The sequence below is a fragment of the Orycteropus afer genome, unplaced genomic scaffold (assembly GCF_000298275.1).
Source record: "Orycteropus afer afer isolate SDZICR_OR568_19922 unplaced genomic scaffold, OryAfe1.0 scaffold00263, whole genome shotgun sequence".
Lineage (NCBI taxonomy): Eukaryota > Metazoa > Chordata > Mammalia > Tubulidentata > Orycteropodidae > Orycteropus > Orycteropus afer.
The window spans coordinates 3,032,181-3,054,169 of record NW_006921850.1 but is presented as its reverse complement, the minus strand read 5'-3'; the positions used below and the strand labels follow the sequence as shown (position 1 = coordinate 3,054,169).

The following is a 21,989-nucleotide window of genomic DNA, read 5'->3' as shown; positions in this document are numbered from 1 at the left end:
AGGCTTGATTTTTTTCTTCAGTTCTTTCAGCTTGAGAAATGCCGAGCAAGTTCTTCCCTTTTGGTTTTCTAACTCCGGGTCTTTGCACATTTCATTATAATAACTGACTTTGTCTTCTAAAGTTGCTCTTTAAAATCTTCTGTTCAACTCTTTTATCTTGTCATTTCTTCCATTTGCTTTAGCTACTCACCATTCAAGAACAAGTTTCAAAGTCTCTTCTGATATCCATTTTGGTCTTTCCTTCCTTTCCTGTCTTTTTAATGATTTTTTTGCTTTCTTCATGGATGATGTTCTTGATGTCATCTGATAATTTGTCTAGTTTTCAGTCACTGGTGTTCAATGCATCAAATCTATTCTTTAGATGGTTTCTAAATTCCACTGGGATATAATCAAGGTCATATTTTGGCTCTTGTCAACTTATCTTCAAATTCCACTTGAAATTGCATATAAGCAATTGATGGTCTATTCTACAGTCAGGTCCTGGCCTTGTTTTGGCTGAAGTTATTGAGCTTCTCCATCGCCCCTTTCCACAGATGTAGTCAAACTGATGCATTTGTATTCCATCTAGCGAAGTCCTTGTGTATAGCCATTATTTATGTTGTTGAAAAAAGGTATTTGCAAAATTCTATCATGAGATCTCTGGTGTCATTTCTATCACCAAGGACATATTTTGCAACTACTGGTGTTCTTGTTTGTTTCCAACTTTTGCATTCCAATCGCCAGTAATAATCAATACATGTTGATTACATTTTTGTTCAATTTCAGGCTGCAGAAGTTGATAAAAAGCTTCAATTTCCTCATCTTTGGCTTTAGTGGTTGGTATATAAATTTGAGTAATAGTAGTATTAACTGGTCTTCCTTATAGATGTATGGATATAATTCTCCTATCACTGACAGCATTGTACTTTAGTATAGATCTTGAAATATTTTTTCTGACAATGAATGTGATGTCATTCCTCTTCAACTTATCATTCCAATAGATCATATTGTTGTGTGATTCAAAATGGCCAAAACCAGTCCATTCAGCTCATTAATGCCTAAGATATTGACTTTTATGCATTCCATTTCATTTTCACCAGAGCTTACAGACTAAGAAAAACTCAAAAGAAGGAAGGAGCTATCCACTTCTCAAAGTATCGGCTAGTAAAAACCTTATGAATAGCAGTGCAACACTCTCTGATACGTTACTGGAAAATTTCATAAATAGCCGTGAAACACTGTCTGATATAGTGCTAGATGATGAGCCCCTCAGGTCAGAAGGCACTCAGAATACGACTGGGGAAGGGCTGCCTCCTCATAGTAGAGTCAACCTTAATGACAATGGATGGAGTAAAGCTTTTGGGACCTACATTTGCTGATGTGGCATGACTCAAAATGGGAAGAAACAGCTCCAAATATCCATTAATAATCACAATGTGGAATGGATAAAGTATGAATGTAGGAAGACTGGAAATCATCAAAAATAAAATGTTGTTAGGTGTCATCAAATCTGACTCACAGTAACACTATGTACAAAAGAAACAAATATTGCCCAGTTCTGTACCATCCTCACAGCAGTAGGTATGTTACAGCCCACTGTTGCAGCCACTGTGTCAATCCACCTCACTGAGGGTCCTTCTACTTTTTTTGCTGACGGTCTCCTTTACCAAGCATGATGTCCTTCTCCAGGGACTGGGCCTCCTGATAACATGTCCAAAGTATGTAAGACAAAGTCTTGCTACCCTTCCTTCTAAAGAGTATTCTTCCAAGACAGATTTGTTCTTTCTTCTGGCAGTCCACAGTATGTTCAATATTCTTCGCCAGCATCATAATTCAAATGCATCAATTCTTTCACAGTCTTCTTTATTTATTGTTCAGCTTTTGCATACATATGTATACTTAAGTACAGATACCATACATTTCCTTGCACTTGTTTTGAAAGCTCCTATTTTAAATTTTTTAGCACTTATATACTATCCTAGTCTTTCTTGAAGTTTAAAGTGCTCACAGATCATTGGACATTCTTGTTAAAATGCAGGTTCGGTTCTGATTTGGTAGGTCTGGGTAGAGCTTGAGTTCTTGAATTTCTGTGATTCTCCCAAGTGATGCTAAATGTGTAACTCCAAGGATTGCTCTTTAAAAACCAGTTGCTGTCTAGTCAACTCCAACTCATGGTAACCTTACATGTGTCAGAGTAAAACTATGCTCCATGGGGTTTTCAAAGGCTGATTTATTGGAAGTAGGTCACCAGGCCTTTCTTCTGAGTGGGCTTGAACCTTCACTTTTTCAGCCAAGTATGTTAACTGTACCACCCAGGGACTTCGTATTTTAAGTACCCAAATACTATCCTTCCCCAAATGTACCATCTGAATTCTAGCTCACCCCTCCAAGCCAAATCAAACTCACTGCCACAGAGTCAATTCCAACTCATAGCAACCCCCACTGGGTTTCCAAGATCATAAATCTTTACGGAGGCAGAGTGGCACAGCTTTCTTTCATGAAGCAGCTGGTAGGTTTGAACCACCAACCTTTTTGGTTACTAGCCAAACACTTTAAGCACCACACCACCAGAGCTCCTTAGCCCACCTCTACATCCCTTTAATGCATCATGCTTCGGTTAACTCATTCATTCAACAAATATGTCTACAGCATTTATGAATGCTAAATTTGCTAGATGCTAAGAATATAGGAATAAACAAAATGTCATCTTTAAAGCTTGAAATCTTTTTGGAAGACACAAGAAGATGAGAATTGTAAGGTGGAGAGACTTTCACTCAACATGTACTTCCTCTATGTACAACTTTATGGTTTGCAATTTTTACAAAAAAGCACTGCTTTTAAAATGGGAATAAAAATAGCTTTTTGAAAGAAGGCCTGTCAAAGCAAACGCTGTAATGAAGATATGCATGAGATGCAATGGGCAGGTAGGGAAAGCTTCATGGAGAGGGAGAGCCCTGATCTCAGTCTTGAAGGAGAACTGGTTCCAGAACCTATGCTGAGGCATCTTTTTAACATTCTAAACCAGAGGTGAGCTACAGAAGATAATAAAGATTAATTGCAACTGGGAGACAGAGACTGGATGAAGGCAAAGAAGCCCCTCTGCATCTTGGGCAATATTAGTAATAAATCACAAGATCACAGGGTAAAATTTTGACTCACTCAACATCACTGAATACAAATGCCTCTCATCTCCTTCATGGGAATGTGAAGACACCAAGATGTTTTGGCTTTGTCTGACAGTCACTGTTGAATGAAAAATTGGGCTTGACATTTCTCAAGCCTGATTTCTTACTGAGAAATTGTCATCACTGTCTTAACAGTTATTACAGTCTTAAAGCAAAGTTACTCTGCACATATATTGTCTGAAACATATTTGGATATAACTCACTTTACTAAACAAACACATTCCAGGAGAGCTAGTAGTAAATGAGTTCCTGCAAGTCTGATCACACTTCATTTTCTCACTTAGCTCACAGATTTATAAATTCACTCTAGCTAGGACTTGAAAGGATGGGAAGGTAAGGGAAGAGAACTATTTTATGTCTTCCTCATCTGAACAAATAATAAAGCAGTCATTTCAGAAATATATTTCATATGAAAAATGTTATTTTCCAATTATACACATATTAAATGAGCTACAGTGGGGAAATTATTTATCAAAACCTAAGTAAGAAATTGTGAAGGCAGTGATGGTACAATGGTAGGATGTTCATCTTCCATGTGGGAGACTGAAGTTTGGTTCTTGGCCAACGCACCCCAAGCACTGCCACTACCTGTCTGTCAATGGAAGGAGGCTTGTATGTTGCTAAGATGCTGAATAGGTTTCAGTGCAACTTCCTAACTAGACTAAGATAGATTAGGAAAAAAGGCCTGGTGATACACGTCCACCGTAGGATCAGGAAGCTTTTTGTTCCTTTGTGCTTGGGAATCAGTGGCAACTAACAACAACAATAATTACAAAATTAGGCCATCAGTTGTTTTACTCGAAGTTTAAGATATGCGAAAGAGAAATCTTTCCTCTGCTCGATCTAAGTTTTTTAAGCAGAATTCATCTCATTCCATGTCATTCCATATAGGAATGTTAAATCTTGGCTACTTCTGCTAAGGCAGAGATCTTTCCAGTGGGAGAAGGCCCATCTGGAGACATTCTTTTCTCCTATAGAAATTTCTTCTTTTGACAGCCTATCCTCCCCATCCCTCCCCAACCTGCCCAAATATTCATTCTCTTTCAAATCCCACTCAAATGCCACTTTCTCCATGAAACCTAATATGATTCCTTTCTCTTAAACCTTTCAGACTTTTGTTTCTTATAGCAATTTTCCCTTTGTGCCCCAATTTTACTGAAGTCCTAACCCTTCTGGTTAGGCTATTGAGTCCTTGAGCTCAGGAACATATCTCACTATGAATTTCTCACATGCAGTAGAGTTGTGCACACAGTAGGTGCTTATTAATTAAATATTTAGTGAACAAGGGAATGGACAGAGCAGGAAACAACTGTGATCTCTGGCTAGGCCAGTAGTCCCCATAGAGGGTTTGTTGTTGTTTATGTGCCCTTGAGTCAGACCCACCTCATAGCGACCCCTCCTTGGGTTTCTGAGGCGATATCACTACAGAAGTACATCACCCAACCTTCCTTCCGAGGAGTGGCAGGTGGATTTGAACCTTCTGGTTAGCAGTCAAGTTAACCTTACACTACCAGAGCTCCTATAAAGGGTTTAGTTAGCATGAATACTAGCTTGCTCTATTTTAACAGGTTAACTCCATAATTGATTATTTCTGTAAATTGGTATGTATCTTAAAACAATCATCTACTTGTCTGTTGTTATCAGCATTTCCCATTCCATTTCACCAGCAGCTTTTATCAGAAATAACTTTCCCAGAAACCTCTTACGTCACCCTTTGCCGTGAGGGGTGGTGATGTCAGAATCCAAAGGTTACTTAGCTGTCTGGGCATGTATTTACACACAGAATCCAGGTTGTGGAGGAAACTCATCTAAAAACCATCTCCCTCTATTGCCCATGCCCCCAGGGAAGGCATGGCCAGGGTGAAGGACAAAATAAGAAACAAATTCTCAGTGGGCAAAGGCCCATGTTTCAGAGCCTTGTTTGGGGGAAATTACACACTTACCTTCTTTGTGCATTTTGCAATAAACATTTACAAAGTGTTGGAATGTGTGAAAAAGTGCTAAATTGTATGTTTGTGGAAAACACTTGGCAAGTATTTGCTATAAATGCTTCCTGTAAATGCCAGGACTGAGAACTAACTGGTAAAATGTATGAGATGACAAGAAGCCAACTTCCAAGGGAAGGAATGTCCCCTTCCCCATAACAAGCTGGCTTTACCCCCTCATCCTCTGTCACCACAAATGAAGTCCCAGTATTCAGGATATGCATGGGTTGGGGGGACAATCTGAAAAGCAGCCATCACTGCTCATCATCCCATGTTAGAGAACTGACAGACACCTACTTGTGTTTCCCAGGTGACAACTTCTCTAATAAAATTTCCTCCCTCTCACACACAAAGGCTGACAATTCAGATTCCAAGTCCCCAGGTCCAGCTGGAAAAATTCTATTAACACGCACCCTGCTCTCCTTGCCTGTCATAGGCCAGCCTCTCAGTTAACTCTGATGCCCTCAGGTGAGAAGTGGAAAAGAAGAGACTAGAATATATTCTTTTAGCCATGAGCCCCACCTTAGAGCAAAAGTAACAAGGGCATTTCTCTTACTTAATCTCTGACTGGACAACAATCTATGAAGACATGGTTTGAAAGAGGAAGAGTATGTTCCAGACTAAAACACTGAATGGTATTGGTATCCAAGGAAGCAACTTTGACCAGTTGGGAACTGCCTTTTGGGATGAACTAAGCCTCTCTTATGCCACATTAGGTACAAGTTGGTACCACAGAGAGGCTGGTTCCTCTGACTCTCAATCAGCATAAGCACTAAACAGCACAAGTGCTTAAATAAGGGAGATCAATTATCTTACATATATTATATACCAAGAGAGATTTTACTTTTTCCTTCATTTCAGAATCCTTTCTTTTATAAAAAGATGCAAATCCTAAAAGCCTAATGTGCACAGAGCTGCCAAGGTGAAGAGGCAGTGCTGACTGGCTGTATTTGTGTAGGCACCAAGCTCTGTTCTTCAACTCACAAACTTGTCTCCAGTACACCTCTCACTACCCAAAGGTCCTCAGGTCTATACCTCACTCATGGCTAATAACAAACATCCTCACATGGAATTTCTATGTTTATTTACAAATTGAGTTCCCTAAAGTACATTTTTAGAGATGGAAATATTAGGTCACATAGCTCAGCATTTTTCCCATTTGACATACATTGATAATCCATCATCCAAGAAGCTTGTAATATGTCATACACCCCAAAGCAATGGGAGAGTATTCCCTTTAAAATCATTTCACTGGTCTATCTGGGCTTTGGAAGTGAAAAGAAAATCTATATGCCCTGGACTTTCTCCTCAGATGGATATAGTGGTGAATGGCCAGTGGGGAATCCATTTCATCCAATTAGACAGCCACCAGCCCTCAGCCATGAACTAGCTGCAGCTATACCCTAATCTTGCAAGAGCCTAAGATTCCTTCACCCAGAAGCAACTGTACTCTTCTATGGCTAGGGAATATTAAGGATGGGGATTAAAATGTGAGCTCCTTGAGGAAGAATCCCTAAATCAATACTAATGTTGTCAGAGAGGCTTGCCACTTACTTCTTATTCCCTCTCATCCACTGCCACCATATTCCACTGAGTCAAATGCCCTGAATCATATAGGGTTGCTCTCCTCCTGCCCAGAATCATCTTTTGTTAGTTGTCTCATCCTCTGACAGCAGGTTCCCTGGGGGTCATAGTGAAGCACAGTGTCCCCCTCTGGCAACTACCCAGAGTGAACAGGTAAGATTGAAAGAGTGCTGTCTCCAACTTCACCATTTACAGGCCTTGTGAACTAAACAGGCCACTCACCATTTAAATGATCAAGACACTGAGGTTACCCCACTTACCATACATATTTCATCAAATTTTCGAGAAGAACAAATGAGATGATGCACGTGAAAGCAAAAGCACTTGAGGTATCAGATAAGGGGCATGTAAGAGCTCTCTGACCAGCCAACTGCTTAACTATCAAAATTTCTGCAAACTATAAACTAATGGTAGTTTGAAATCAGTCATGGTGGGAGTATTTATATCACAGACTTGGCAAATGCTACACACTGTAAATCAGGGCTTAAAAAAAAAAAAAAAAAACTTAGCACAGGATTAAATGTAAAATACTAAAAAGTCACCACTCAGTACTGTCTAGATCCAAATTCCAAAATCCCAACTTTGCCATTCACTATCTATTTTAAGAAAGGACAAGCTCACTTTATATCCACTGTTGTTGTTGTTGTTGTTGTTTGCCGTCGAGTCGGCCCCAACTCTATTGTCAGAAAAATGGTAATCAACAAATGCTGGCAAGAATGTGAAGAAATTGGAGCTCCTGCCCTTGTTGGTGGGGATGCAAAATGGTACAGCCACTATTTAAAACAGTTTGGCAGTTCCTTAAAAAGTTAAACATAGATTTATCATATGACTCAGTAATTTCACTCCTAAGTATATACTCAAAGGCACTCCGGTGGTGCAGAGCCCAAGGCATTTGATTGCTAACCAGAAGGCTAGCAAGTCAAACCCACCAGCCACTCCACAGAAGGAAGACAGGGCAAATATTTTCTAAAGATTTACCACCTTGGAAACCCAATGGGGTTGCTATGAGTTGGAACTGGCTAGATGGCAGTGGGATTTTTTTTGTTTTGTTTTGCAGGTATATACTCAAAGGACTTGAAAGCAGGGAGTCAAACAAAGATTTGTACACCAATGATCATTATTCACAATAGTCAAAAGGTGGAAATAGTACAAGTATCCATCACTGATGAATGGTAAACAAAATGGGGTATATATCTATACAGTGAAATGCCTTTCAGTCATAAGGAAAAAATGAAGTTCTGATACATACTATGTGGATGAAACTTGAAAACATGCTGAGTAAAATAAGTCAGTCACAAGAGGATAAATACTGTATGATCTCACTTATAAGAAATATCTAGAACAGGTACATGCATAGAGATGTAAGTTTATTGCAGGGTACCACAGAAGAGGGGCTCTGGTAGCATAGTGGCTAAAGCACTTGACTGCTAACCAGAAGGCTAGCGGTTCAAACCCACCAGCCACTCCTCGGAAGGAAGGTTGGGCAATCCTACTTCCGTAGTGATACTGCCTCGGAAACCCAAGGAGGGGTTGCTATGAGTCAGGGCCGACTCGACGGCACATAACAACAACAACACAGAAGAGGGGAGTGGGCAGTTATTGCTTAAGGAGTACAGTGTTACTGGCTGCAGTGATGAGAAACTGGTGGAAATAGTGGTTATGGTTGTGCAACATGGTGATTATAATTACTGTCAATGAATTGTATACTTAAAAAGAGTTCAAATGGGAATTTTTTGTTATATATATTTTACCACAATAAAAATAAATAAATAAACAAGTTACTTAATCTCTCTGAGCCTCAGTGTCTTCCTCTGGAAAATGGCTATAGTAGTAGTGTCTAACACAGTTACTGTGAGAAATCTATCTATCTATCTATATATATAATATTTACACACACACACACACAACCTCAGCATGGTATACTTTAATATTTTTTATCTATTTTGGCTCCCCCCCAATTATATACAGAGTAAAACCTCAAGCTACCAGGCTGTCAGCAGAACTAAATCTTTGCCCAAATAATTTGCTAAACATTGGTCTTCTCAGTCATTTGCTAATATAGAACCCATGTCTGTCCATATAACACACAGACACCCTCATGGCTTTAATAAGTGAGACTTTACATCAGGCTTAATATGATGTAACTCATTGGTTTTAATGCATGGTGGCCATATTTTTGGCTCCACCACTTCATTGAAAGGCAGATTCCATTCATTTCAAGTTTGACTCCTGCATTAATCATCTGAGGCGTATCACTTAATGACCATAAAGGGCATCAGAGGGGAAAAGACGGCTACATCGGTCAAGGGTTGAATACATCAATTCTTTCATCATTCACTGAATGAATAATTTAAATGGCCTAGTCCTAGATAGTGAGAAGACAGGACCAAAGTGGACATGATCCCCCAAAGTTTCATGTTTGAGAGAGATAATAATCTTAATGATGAAATAGATGATTATGATTCCCAACTGAGTAAGTTCTAGGAAGGAAGCCACATGAAAACAAAGGCAATAAAAGAGAACCTGATACAGTCTGAGGTCCTGAAGGACTCAATTGGCAAAAGGAGAAGAGGAGCTAAGTCAGAGGGAAAAATATACGCAAAGGTCCAGGAACATAGGGGAGTGGACATTCAAGAATGAAAGGTCAGCCTGCGTGACTTTCCCGATCTTTGTAATCACAAATTGGTAGACAGGTTTGAATGACATACATACACCAGAATCTCAGAGTCTAAAAACTTCCACATAACAGGATCCTTGTTACAGAGTAGCATTTCATAAATAAACTGGAGAGATGGTAGTTGTTAGGGCTGTTATCTGTGACTAAAATTGTTTCAGTTGCTTCATAAAAATATAAGTAAAGTATTATTTATTAGTTATGATGTATAAATTTTGGAATCTTGGGTTTTACCAATGCAAGGGAGAAGTTGGTAAAGTTAAAGTCAATATAAAAATAAAATACCTGACAATTGTGAAAATCTCCCACACTCACCAGGTATACTGCAGTTCCCAAGGAGAAGCTATTTTTAAAGAATACAGTGGGACATTTGGGAACATTATCACCTAAATTTTATTATACCAATACAAAATGCCTTCTGATTTGGTAGACAGGTTTCTAGCTGGCTGGGCACTGGTCACATGAATACTATTAAAAAAAAAAAAAAAAAGTCAACAGTGATTCACTGAAGTATCAGCATATCTGGGGCAAGGTGTTTTTTGGGAGCAAACCATTATAGCTGCTAATTTGATTTCCATTCCAGGATGCACACAGGCCAAATGGACGATGAGGTTATAGCATATTCCATCTGGATTGATGCCTGTTTACCCGGCTTCTTCCTTCAAGGTGACTGGAAATCCAGCCAGAAGACAAAACTCCACCGCCTGTTGGTAGGGTCCTTCCAGCTCACTCATTCATGCACTCATGGACAAATGTATACTGCATGCTTTTAGTGTGCTGCCACTGCTCCAGACACTGAGGATAAAGCAGTGATATAGCAGGAGTCCCTGCCTTCCTGGAGCTTCCACTCTAGTTCAGGGAAACAGGAAATAAACAAAAAACTGATGTTATTAGCTGCTGTGGAATCTGCTCTGACTCATGGTAAAATCATGTGCAACAGTACGCAATGTTGCCAGGTCCTGCACCACCCCCATGATCACTGGTATGCTCAAGAGTCCATCATTGTTGTCACTGTGTATTTTGAGTGGTTTTCCACCTAAGGGGCACATCTCCCAGCACTGTACTGCACAATATTCTGTGGTAATCCAGAGAGTTTTCAATGGCTGATTTGTTTGAAGTAGATCACCAGGACTTTCTTCTGAAGTGCCTCTGGGCCAACTTGACCCAACAACCTCTCATTTAGTAGTCAAGCATGTTAACTATTTGCACCACCCAGGTACTCTTGGACTGGTGCTAAGATAGAAGGAAGGCTTTAGACCTGCTTTCAGATTTCAGATTTCAGACTCCAAATCTAGTACCAAAAGAACAAAAGAACTTGGTGATCTCAAGTGGCTTGAATACAGACAGCACCCACCACTACATCCTATGGTCCATTAATTTACATTGAACTATCCCATCCTCTCTCAGATGATGGTTCTTTTGAGATAAAAGCCAAGCCCATATTCAGCATTGATCTCATCCTGAGGCAGGAAGTATTCTATTCAAATACTTGGCCCTGGAAATCAGAAATCCTGCCTTCCAGCTCAATTACTAAATCTAATCACATCTCTTCACACTCTCAAGTGGTCCCAATTGTTTGGCTGTAACAGCTTGGTTATTCACAATAACGAAATTAATGCCATTACTTTTAAAACATGAAAAATTGTACATAGAAACAAGCCTCCAATCTGTGGACCTTAGTCAAAGAAAGAATAAAAATAAAGGCAAGGAATAAAGTATTTAAACCAATTATTGGGCAAAGAATCATTTTAAAAGTCCCCAAAAGGCTGTACCTTGGGGTCCTAGCTGTTTTAAATTGCTCCAGATCACCTGGAAGGAAAATGTCACTCAAATGAAAAAGTCTCCTTTACACAAAACTGTGTGTTTAACTGGCAACATGTAATTTCATTAAAAAAAAAAAAAATTAGGAGCAATTGCTATTAAAACAGTTTCAGTGACAAGGGGAGGGGAGGATCTGTCAGAACTGTGGGAACAAAAAAATGATGTGCCACCAAGCTTTATTCCAATCATTTGCTTCATAGTTAAGTTTAATTACACATTACACACTGTCCTGTAATTATGTTGCTTGGGAAACTGCCAATTTCCCCCTTGAAATGTTAAAAGTTCCTTGATTTATTTTAAAGCCTCAGCCTTGCCTCCCTCAGTACCCTGCCTTAGTGCATAGGGGATCTCTGGTGCCTGCTCCCAATGAAAGCAAGCTGGGTGGAGTGTGGTCTGGCCCATCAACCAGAGGCTCACTGTGTTTGGAACCTCCAGGACAAAGTCCAGAATTTACAATAAGATCTGATGGCTTGTCTTTTTCCCCCTCACTTAAAAAAAAAAAAAAATTCACAGCAGAAACATGTTTACCTCTTTTCTTCAGTCTTCTGAAGCGGAAATTCTCAGCAGGTGAAGCCAACACTCAACACAAGATGAAGCACCTGCCCTCTGAGAGTGTACAATCGGAGAGCAGTAAGACAACAAACAATGAGCTGATATATATGAAACTCCCAGAAGACTATACTTTAATCAAGGATTTGTTTTGTTGTTGTTGTTGTTATGTGCCATCGAGTCGGCCCCGACCCATAGCGACCCCTCCTTGGGTTTCCGAAGCAGTATCACTACAGAAGTAGGATTGCCCAACCTTCCTTCTGAAGAGTGGCTGATGGGTTTGAACCGCCAGCCTTCTGGTTAGCAGTCAAGTGCTTTAGCCACTATGCAGCAGAAAATGATCAACATTGTGTGAGCACCTACTATAGACTGGCAATGTGCTCAGCACTGCACAAATGAAACTATCAGTAGAGCAACTCTATCTGTGGCCACTGACTCAAATACCTTTAGTGACTAGGTAGATAACTAGAATGTACAAAGCAGCCAGATTAATGTTTGAAGGAGTGGTACGCTTGTGCCTAATTGGAAAAGCAGTGAATGCCTTATCCAGAGGCAATTCAAATTCTCTGTCCTTTGGAAATATTCTGTTGAGCAAAAAAAATAATAATAAATAAACAAATAAATAAATAATCCATAGGACTCATTTAAACTGTCTCTGCAACCCCTATATAAATTTACAAACCCCCAAAAGTCATAGATTATGGACACTGAAAGCAGATGACCTAGACTTAAATTGAGCTCTGTCACTTTCTTACCTGTGTGACTTAGGCAAGTCACCTAACCTCTCTGTGTGCCAGTTTGTTCCTGTAAACAGAGACAATGACAGTGCCTACTTCACACAAGTTTTTTAAGAATTTAATGAAAGCATTTACCACAGTTCTTATGTCACTGCAAGCTCCAAATAAGTGTCTGCTATTATAATTATGCTTTATGTCTCCTAATGCAAGTTATAGGAGCTCTGGTAGCGGAGTGCCTAAGGCACTTGACTGCTAAACAGAAGGTGGGCAGTTCAAACCCACCAGCCACTCCTCAGAAGGAAGGTTGGGCCATCTAATTCTGCAGTGATATTGCCTCGGAAACCCAAAGAAGGGTCACTATGAGTCGTGTCCGACTCAACGGCACATAACAACAACAACAACAACGCAAGATATGGAAGATGAAAAATGTTTCCACAAAACAGCTTTGGAACTTCAGTTAGGCTCTCAAAGGAGAGAAAAAATCTACAGACTAGAAGAAGGTTCAAAGGTTACACTATCTTCCCATCTTTGAAGCATTTAAGGGAAGATCAGGAATAACGTGTGTTACATACTCAAAACATGCTAAGAACTTAAAAAATGGTAGCTTTGCTCATAGTAGGCCCATCTTGTAGTATTTTCTTTTCAACACTTCCTTAAGAAACAGGTCTTGGAATCCCAGCAGTGTGTTATGTTCTAAACCATTATTTTTCCCATTGGCTTTTTAAAAAAGTATTATGGAACTAAATATGCTTCAGCAGGCTCTAGGTGGTGCAATCTGATATTACCCTCAGCTGCTAATTGAAAGGTTGGAGTCCAACTAAAAGCACCTCAAAACAAAGAGCTAGTAATCTACTTCTGAAAAAAAAGAGTCATGGAAAACCGCATGGATCACAGTTTGACTCTGATGTACATGGGGTCACCATGAATCGCAGTCGACTCCAGGTCAACTGATGTGAATGCATCATGAGGAGGAAGAATCCACTTAAAGGTTCTGAAATGTTGTAAACGTACTTTAAAATGTTCACCCCTTAAAAAGCAGTTTAATGAAGAAGGACGAGAAAAAAATTCCTAGGTGGAAACAGCCATCTTTTCCCACAGTCTTATTTACATAATACATTATAAATATTTCTCTTCTGATTTGGCATAATAATAGAAACACATATATGATGCCCTGGCTTGCATTGCATGAAACCACTGCAATTAATCTTATTTTTAAAGATGTTACTATTCCCCCCCCCCTTTCTGGATTATTCATTACTTTCTACTATGGTTACTCAGTAGGCAAACATATTCCAACTGGGTGAAATTTTTATCATAAATTATGAGGGATGTTAGGGGGAGAATCATGTGTGAAAAACAAGAAGTCTCCAGGATTGATTTTTCATTTTGTTCCTGGAAACCTTATAATTTCATAAATTCTATGGTAGGAGCTCTGGTGGCATAGTGTCTAAGGCATCTGACTACTAACCAGAAGGCTGGAGGTTCGAATCCACCAGCCATGGAAGAAAGATTGAGTAATCTACTTCCATAGAGATACTGCTTCGGAAACTTGTAGATACTGCCTCAGAAACCCAAGGAGGGGTCACTATGAATCAGATTCGACTTGATGACAGTGAGTTTGATTTTTTTTTTTTTTTTTTTGTAGTTAGAGTTGAGTAACAGCCTCATTTAAAACAAACAATGTTTTATTTACGGTCTAGCATCACTCCAAATAAAGCATTCGAAAGGATAAAGTTTGCTGCATTCCATATGGACCAAGCACCAGAAGATTTCTTCAAGTAGTATAAACGATGTAGACAAGGGCATCGAGAATGGCTGCACAATTAGAAGCATTTAATCAATGTTACTGAATTGCATCTAGAGAAATTGTTGAGGTGGCTTATATTTTGTTATGTATATTTTAATCATGATAATTTTTTTTTTAATTTTAAAGAAGTAGGTTAATTGCTTATAATTAGGTCACTAGGATATGAAGCAAGCCCTAAGTGGTTCTGATATAGTTATATAAGAACTTATAAAATAGTGAAATATTTACTGGCTCATTGTGATGTGAAAAATGCATAGAAGCATCAAGCAAAGGTTTTCCTGTCTTGATAGATGTATCCAGTATACAGTAAATCCAAAAAATGCAGAAGGAACCAAGAAGCCCTCTCCTCTCCAACATCTACTTGTTTTTCTATTTTCTTATATTTAAGAACTAGACCCTGTTCACCATACTAACCACCACAGCCACTGTGCCCAGAACCAGCTTGGTACATAAAGGTGTTTGATAATATTTCCTGAATGAATGAATCAATGAATGAATATGAATATTGGAAGATATTTCCTCCCTTGAGCCTAACTCAAGTCACCTAACCTCTCTGTGTGCCACTTTCCTCACCTGTAAATGGAGATAACAACAGAGTCTACTTCATACGAGTTTTGTAAGAATTTAATGAAAGCATTTACCATAGTTCTTATGTCACTGCAAACTCCAAATTAGTGTTTGCTGTTATAATTATGCCTATGTCTCATAACACAAGATACAGAAGATGAAAAGTATTTCCACACAATGAATTTGAAACTTGAGTTAGGCTCTCAAAGGAGAGAGAAAATCTATGGACCAAAAGAAGGTTAAAAGACTACACTATCTTCCCATCTTTGGAGCATATGAGGCAAGATGCTTTTTAGCACCAAAGAGGGATGAACTGAATTTGTTTTCTGGGTACATGTTTAATCAACAATCACTGGAAAATACGCAACTAATAATGATAATAATGAAGCCTTATTTGTATGTACTTGTCTTATACTATTTCTCATTAAAATAATTTATATGATTTTTTAAGAATCAAGAATTAATGCACAGTACGGTTCTGTGTTTGCAATTATAAGAAGGGGCTGGAGGCTTGACGGGTAGGTTCGGAACCTCTCCTGAACTTCTGAAACACTTCTGCATGACATTTCTCATATCATCAGCTCTGAAACTAAGAACTACATCTGCAATCTGGAAAGCTTTGTTGTGCTACCTTCATCTGGCTTATATATTCCTTTAAATAACATAGCTTGATAATAAGTTAAATATTTCATAATATGATGATATATAGACAAAAGTCCACCTTGGTCTTCAGAGGATTTACAATCTAAAAAAAGACAAAGTTATATTATATATAAAGTTGAGTAATAACATGAGAAGCAAGGTGTAGCCATCCTCATTTTTAGGACAGGCTGCCCGACTAGGCTAGATTTAGGAAGATCATAACTGAGTATGACCACTTGCTTGATGTCCTTGGATTATTCCAGCCCTATGATCAGTCTCCAATTCATTCTATCTCTTTTCCTTCCATGCCAAGAAATACAGAAGCACTGTTGTGCCAATCAACTCCAAGCCCACGAACAGAAACCTCAAGAGCTGGAAAGAGCCTGAGATTTAGAGTCCAAAGACCTAAGTTCAAATTCAGTGTCTCATTTCACTTTCCTCTCAGTCTCAGTTCCTAAATCTAGATAGCATTGGTGGTTGTTGTTAGGTGCTGTCAAGTCAATTTTTGACTGCTAGTGACCCCATGTGACAGAGCAGAACTGCCCCATAGATTTTTCAAGGCTGAAATTTTGACAGAAGCAGATCATCAGGTCTCTCTCCCATGGAGTGTCTGGGTGGCTTTGAACCACCAATTTTTTGGTCAACAACCAAATTCTTAACCTTTGTGCCATGAAGGCGCTTAGAAAATGTTGATAACGATGCATATTTCATAGGGTTGACGAATGACTAGCATGTTGCCTAACCCACACTAGGTATTCATTTTCTTTCATCAAACAAGAGAAATGGAATATTAACATGAAGAATTACTTTATCCTGAAACCACCTTTCTTTACAGCTTTAGTATTTTTCTTAAGTTTTTTAATAACTCACTTCCAACTTAGACCTTGTCATCATGTGTTTTGGGAGTCTTAGGTATCAATGGCACTTACTTTCTGCTTTGTGGCCAAATCCTTGTTCTCACAATGGCCAGCACAAGTCTTGAACCAAATGAAAACCAAGTCATTTGGGTATCTCAGCAGCTCCTTGTGAACAATTAAATGCACCAAGAGTTTACATTCCATGTCCAAAGCTTTTATATCCAATGGAGTCACTAAGCCTCTTTTTTTCAAGGCAGTAAGAACTACCATTCCAGGGAGGAAGGAAAAAAGCAAAACAAAAACCACACAACACACTCAGCTCCATATTATTATCCTGTCTCTAACATAATGGCAGCAGGATCCAGGCAGTGAGCCCAGCACCCGCCCTCCACCTGTCTTCTCACAGTGAGAACCTCATGTGGATCCCTCAGTGGAGAGAGCTGAGGAGCACAGCCTCTCCAAAAAAAGTCAAAGCAATTGTGCCAAGAGTAAACAAATGCAGAAGTCTGAAATCATGCTATATGCCTCCAGATTTTACTACACACACAGTGGGATGCTCAGAATTGCAATTCCTTCTCGTGTTCTGGGCCCATCCAAGTGTGGGGTAATTCAATTACATCTACCACTTTCATTAGTACACAGTTACAAAAATTTACTCAAATATTTCATGACAAACCAGGCCACTTGTCAATAAATTTATGTTACAAAAATACACTTTTTCAGGGGCCCTTGGTAGTACAGATGGTTAAGCACTAGACAAATAATCAAAAGGTTGGTGGTTCAAATCCACACAGAGGTAACTAGGAAGTAAAGTCTGATGATGTGCTTCTGAAAGTTCAGATCCTTGAAAACGCTATGGAATAGTTCTACTCTGCACATAGGACGTCACCATGGATTTGAATCAACAGCAATTAATAATAACAACGTAATTATTCAAAGAAATGAAAATCACAATTCTCTGATGATTCAAAAAAATAAGAAAGAAAAAAATCAATCACTGGCAAGAAACAAAAAACCAAAAGGAACTATTTACTCAATTAAGAAGAAGTTATTAAAAGCTACTATGTGCTTGGTACTGTACCAGAAACTAGAAATATAAAAGAATCATGGCACCTGTTAGCAATCAGTTAGGGGAGACAGAAGGTAAATGAAGTTAAAGCTATAAGAGGAATTAAGTTTTAAGTGTATATAGGTTACAGTTTGTCATACTGTTGTGGCTTGCATATTGCTATGGTGCTGGAAACTATGCCATCAGTATTTCGAATACCATCACAGTCACCCATTGGGACAAGTTTCAGCAAAGCTTCCAGATGAAGGCAGGCTAGGGAGAAAAGCCTGGTGATCTGGCTCTGGAAATTAGCCAATGACGACTCTATGGATCACAACAGAAAATTGTCCTGGTAGTGCAATGCCTAAGGCATTTGACTGCTAACCAGAAGGCTGGCAGTTCAAACCCACCAGCCACTCCTCGAAAGGAAGGTTGGGCAATCTACTTCCGTAGTGATACCACTTCAGAAACCCAAGGAGGGGTCGTTATGAGTCAGGTCTGACTCAATGGCACATAACAACAACAACAACAAACAAGTCATCAGGAAAAACCAACTACTATAAAGGGACATGATGTTTGGTAAAGTAGAGGGCCAACAAAAACAAGGGAAACTCTCAAGAACACGTAATGACACAATGGTTATATCAACGAACTCAAACATACCCATGATCATGAAGATGGCGCAAGACCAGGCAGTGTTTCATTCTGCTATACATAACACTGTCATGACTCAGAGATGACTCAATGACAACTAACAACAAAATGTGTAAAAGGGGCGAAGGGAGTGGTTCAAGTAGGGGGTTAGCATGTCTTCTTCAGGGAGAAGATGATCATTACCATGAGTGCTATTCAACAGGCAGACGGTGTGGGTAGGACATTCAAGTAAAAGGAATACTATAAATAAAGGCCCAATGCGGGGAATCCAACTGGCTAGCTTGTGGCCTGATGTACTTAGGAATGGATGAAAATACATTGGCAGAGGGGTGGATGGAGAAGCAAGGAAGGGGCATGAGTAGCAAGAGATAAAGTCAAACAGGTAGCTATTTATGGTCCAGGAGTGGTCCCTGAAAGGTGCTGAACTCTGTTTTAGAAAGATCATCCTAGCAGTTGGAATAGAGGGTAGGTTCTATGGTATCAGACTTCAGCAGGAAGTCCATTAAGATAATACTGCAATAATCCAAATGAACAGGCTGAAGGGGATGCATGTAAGAAATTTTAAGGAGGTAGAATATAGAGTTTGACTATAGAGGTAGAATATGGGTTTGAGCTCTGCTGCCCTATCTGACTCTTGGCCTACTAAACATTTCAACCTGGACAAATGGCTTACAAACATATGAAGATCTAGATGTGTCTAATGACTACCCCTACACAGACATGCATGGCCTATTTCATTAATGACACCACCATCTACCCATCCACCCAGTTGCTCAAGCCAGAAATCTCCCTTTCCCTTAATTTTAGCTCCAAAATAACTCTTGATTCAAACTATGTCTCTTCTGTGTTATTGCCACTACCCTAGTTCACACTACCATCATTTCTGTTGAGGATTACTGCTATAATTAGCAGGAGATCAGCTTCTGGAAAGTGATGTGATAGAAGCCTTGGTACAGGGAGCTGAAATATAGGTGGCAGGTGGATTAGAACACAGGACAAGGAGACAACCTGAGAAAATATGGCCACAAAGGTGTTGAAAGAATGTGACTGGTGGGGGTAGGAGATGAGGGGTGTTGAGGGAGAAGAGCCAGTATTTGTGTGTATGTGTATATCATGCAATTCCTTTTAAAAATCTCAACCATAAATCTGGCTGGCAAATTAACTGAATGGTAAGGCTATATTCAGGAACAGTAAAGAATTTATTGAATGAAAGATATAAATAATGAATGAATAATTGCATCTAGACAGGTGATTTACCTAGTCAACAAAAGCAAATTTTATCAAAATGTAAATTTTAAAAAATGAACCCATTCCTACATTTCAGAAGAGATCATTCAGATCAAAGGTTCATTAGCTATCTGGGATAACAAAACCCTGCCTTTGATAGGCAGGTATTTTCATAGTGACTTCAAAACTTCCTTGCAGAAAATTTCAGACTTCAACTGTGATCCACTAACCCCACCGATTCACGGAAATAGCTTTCACTGTCTACCCACTAACATCCCAAAATCATATGGGACACAAAAAACAGAGAAGGAATGCTTCTGTGAAAATAATATAGGTGTGTGAATAAAAGGAATGTTTAACCAACAAAGGAAAGTCCATGTGGACAAAAGGGTCACTTTTTTCTTTAGAAATAGGTTTTTCTTTTAAGTCTTCATCAGATGTAAAGTTCTATCAGTTGCCATGGTGTTGATTTCACTTATAATGGTTTAGAGAACACACTGAGGAAAACGAGCTTAAAACATTAAATTACTTTTCATGAGACATGCTTCTCATGCAATTAACAATACATTCAGCATCAATAAACTCTAATTTTAGAAACATTCATCCACAAACATTAATCAGCTAGTGCTAAATTCAATTTCTACTTGGCTTCTACTTTTCACCCTCAACTCTCCAAGGTTATACACTACAAGGTGTCTCAAAACTATTAATTTCCTTATGAGAGCTGATTATAGTCCTAGAAAAAGGATATTGCAAGAAACATACATATATATAAGCCAAACCAAGCTTTTATGGAAAAACCGTTTTCTTATAGAAGACCACACTTCTGACCACGGACCTGATTCCAAATCTTTCACAGAAATGACCATGTAATTCTTTATTAATCAAACTACAAATGATGCATTTCAGAATAGGTTGAAGCTTCTTAAATTGTGCACATAGAAAAACATAAAAATTTAAAATATTGTGCTTACAGGGTACTCAGAGACCTGGCAGAACATTTTTCTAGGGGGCTACTGGATGGTGGGACAATTCTTCACTGTGAACAACTGTCTGATGCATTATAGGTTTGACCAGTAGCACCTCCCTAAGCATGGTGACAATCAGAAAAACACACCCACACATTTCCAAATGCCCCGAAGTGTCTCAGCCAAGGAGACACTGCTCTAGCTGAGAAGCATCTAGTTTCTGTTGTTTTGCGGGGAGGGGGGGGGGAATTAGCCCAGACAAAAGGAATTGTCATTGCCCACATTTATAGCATTAAATAATGGTAGCAACAGGGCTTGAACCCAGGTCTCCTGAAAGCCAGGGCTACCAACTGGGATCCAGCAGAAAATATCAGAATAATAGGCAGTGATCTTAATTCAATTTCAGTCTCACTCTTCCAGCTTTGTTGTTGCTGTTGTTATGTGCCCTCAAGTCAGACCCAACCCACAGCGCCCCCTCCTTGGGTTTCCGAGGTGGTATCACTACAAAAGTGGATTGCCCAACCTTTCTTCCGAGGAGTGACTGGTGGGTTTGAACCACCAGCCTTCTGGTTAGCAGTCAAGTGCCGTAGGCACTATGCTCTAGTCATCATTTTAACCACTTGTCTGTCCATTCCTCTTAAGTTCCTTTGTCTCATTTATTCATAGCCCTCCCCATCCCTATCTTGGATCTACCTTACCCCTCCTCAATCTGGGTTCCCTTTTGACTCACATTGGTTTTCTCATGCCTGCATGGCCCAATCAGCAGATGGTATCTTCTGTTTCACAAGGAGAATAGAGGCCTCAACTTCCTCCTTCTCCATCCACAAACCAAATGTTCCAAATGTAAACAAATGTTCACTCATCTGCCCTGGGGGTACAATGGTTAAGTACTCAGCTGCTGACTAAAAAGTTGGTGGTTTGAACCCACCCAGTGGGTATGTGGGAAAAGACCTGGTGATCTGCTTCCATAAAGATTACAGGCTAGAAAACACTATGTGGCATTTGTACTCTAGCACATAACGTCTCTGAGTTGAAACCGATTCACTGGTACTGAACAACAGTTGGGAAATGAGAAAAGGTATTTCCTCTTTCCTCTCAATCTCTACTCTTTTTTCTTTTCATTTATCTTACTGTATTCCAGCACTAGGTGGAATAGCAATAGTGCCACAAGCATCCTAATCCTCTTTCTAAAGTTGAGAATAAATCTAAAAAGGGTCTTCTCTAAGGTTGAGAGCAAACAGGTGTTTGGTAGATAGAAGTTCAGTTGTGTTCTTTATCTTTCAAGTTTAAGAGTTTCATCATATTCAATATTAAACTATATAAAATGTTTTCTAGTATCTATCACATTTTTTGACATGTCATCATATGGAAAAAATTTTAAAGATAAAATCCCTATTACAATATTCTTGATTTATTTCCTTCAATTTTTTATTTTTATCTTACTAAGTGGTAAAACCCAAAATCTGAGGTCATTTCTTTTTAACTTTTTCTTTTACTTACACAGTAGTCCCTCTATATTTAGATGTTTAGGAATAAATTTCAGTAGAAAACGTACAATCTGACAGGGGGTGCTTACCCGGATGTAGGCATCCTGATGGTGTTTAGCGAAGTAGAGCATATTGTCCAGGGCTAACATTCCAGGAGGAGTCTGGGTAAAGTCCATCGCTGGGTTGACATGATTCTGTGATCAAAACAAAATGTTTGA

The 21,989-nt window shown here is 39.2% G+C and overlaps 1 protein-coding gene across 1 annotated transcript in view; it reads right to left on the bottom strand.

The window, feature by feature from the left end:
* Positions 1-21,989, bottom strand: part of ELMO1 (engulfment and cell motility 1) — a 679,198-nt gene that overhangs the window by 372,971 nt on the left and 284,238 nt on the right. The window contains exon 14 of the mRNA XM_007950092.1: positions 21,861-21,965. Within this exon, the coding sequence (XP_007948283.1) occupies positions 21,861-21,965 (105 nt within the window). The remainder of the gene's footprint in view (positions 1-21,860; positions 21,966-21,989) is intronic.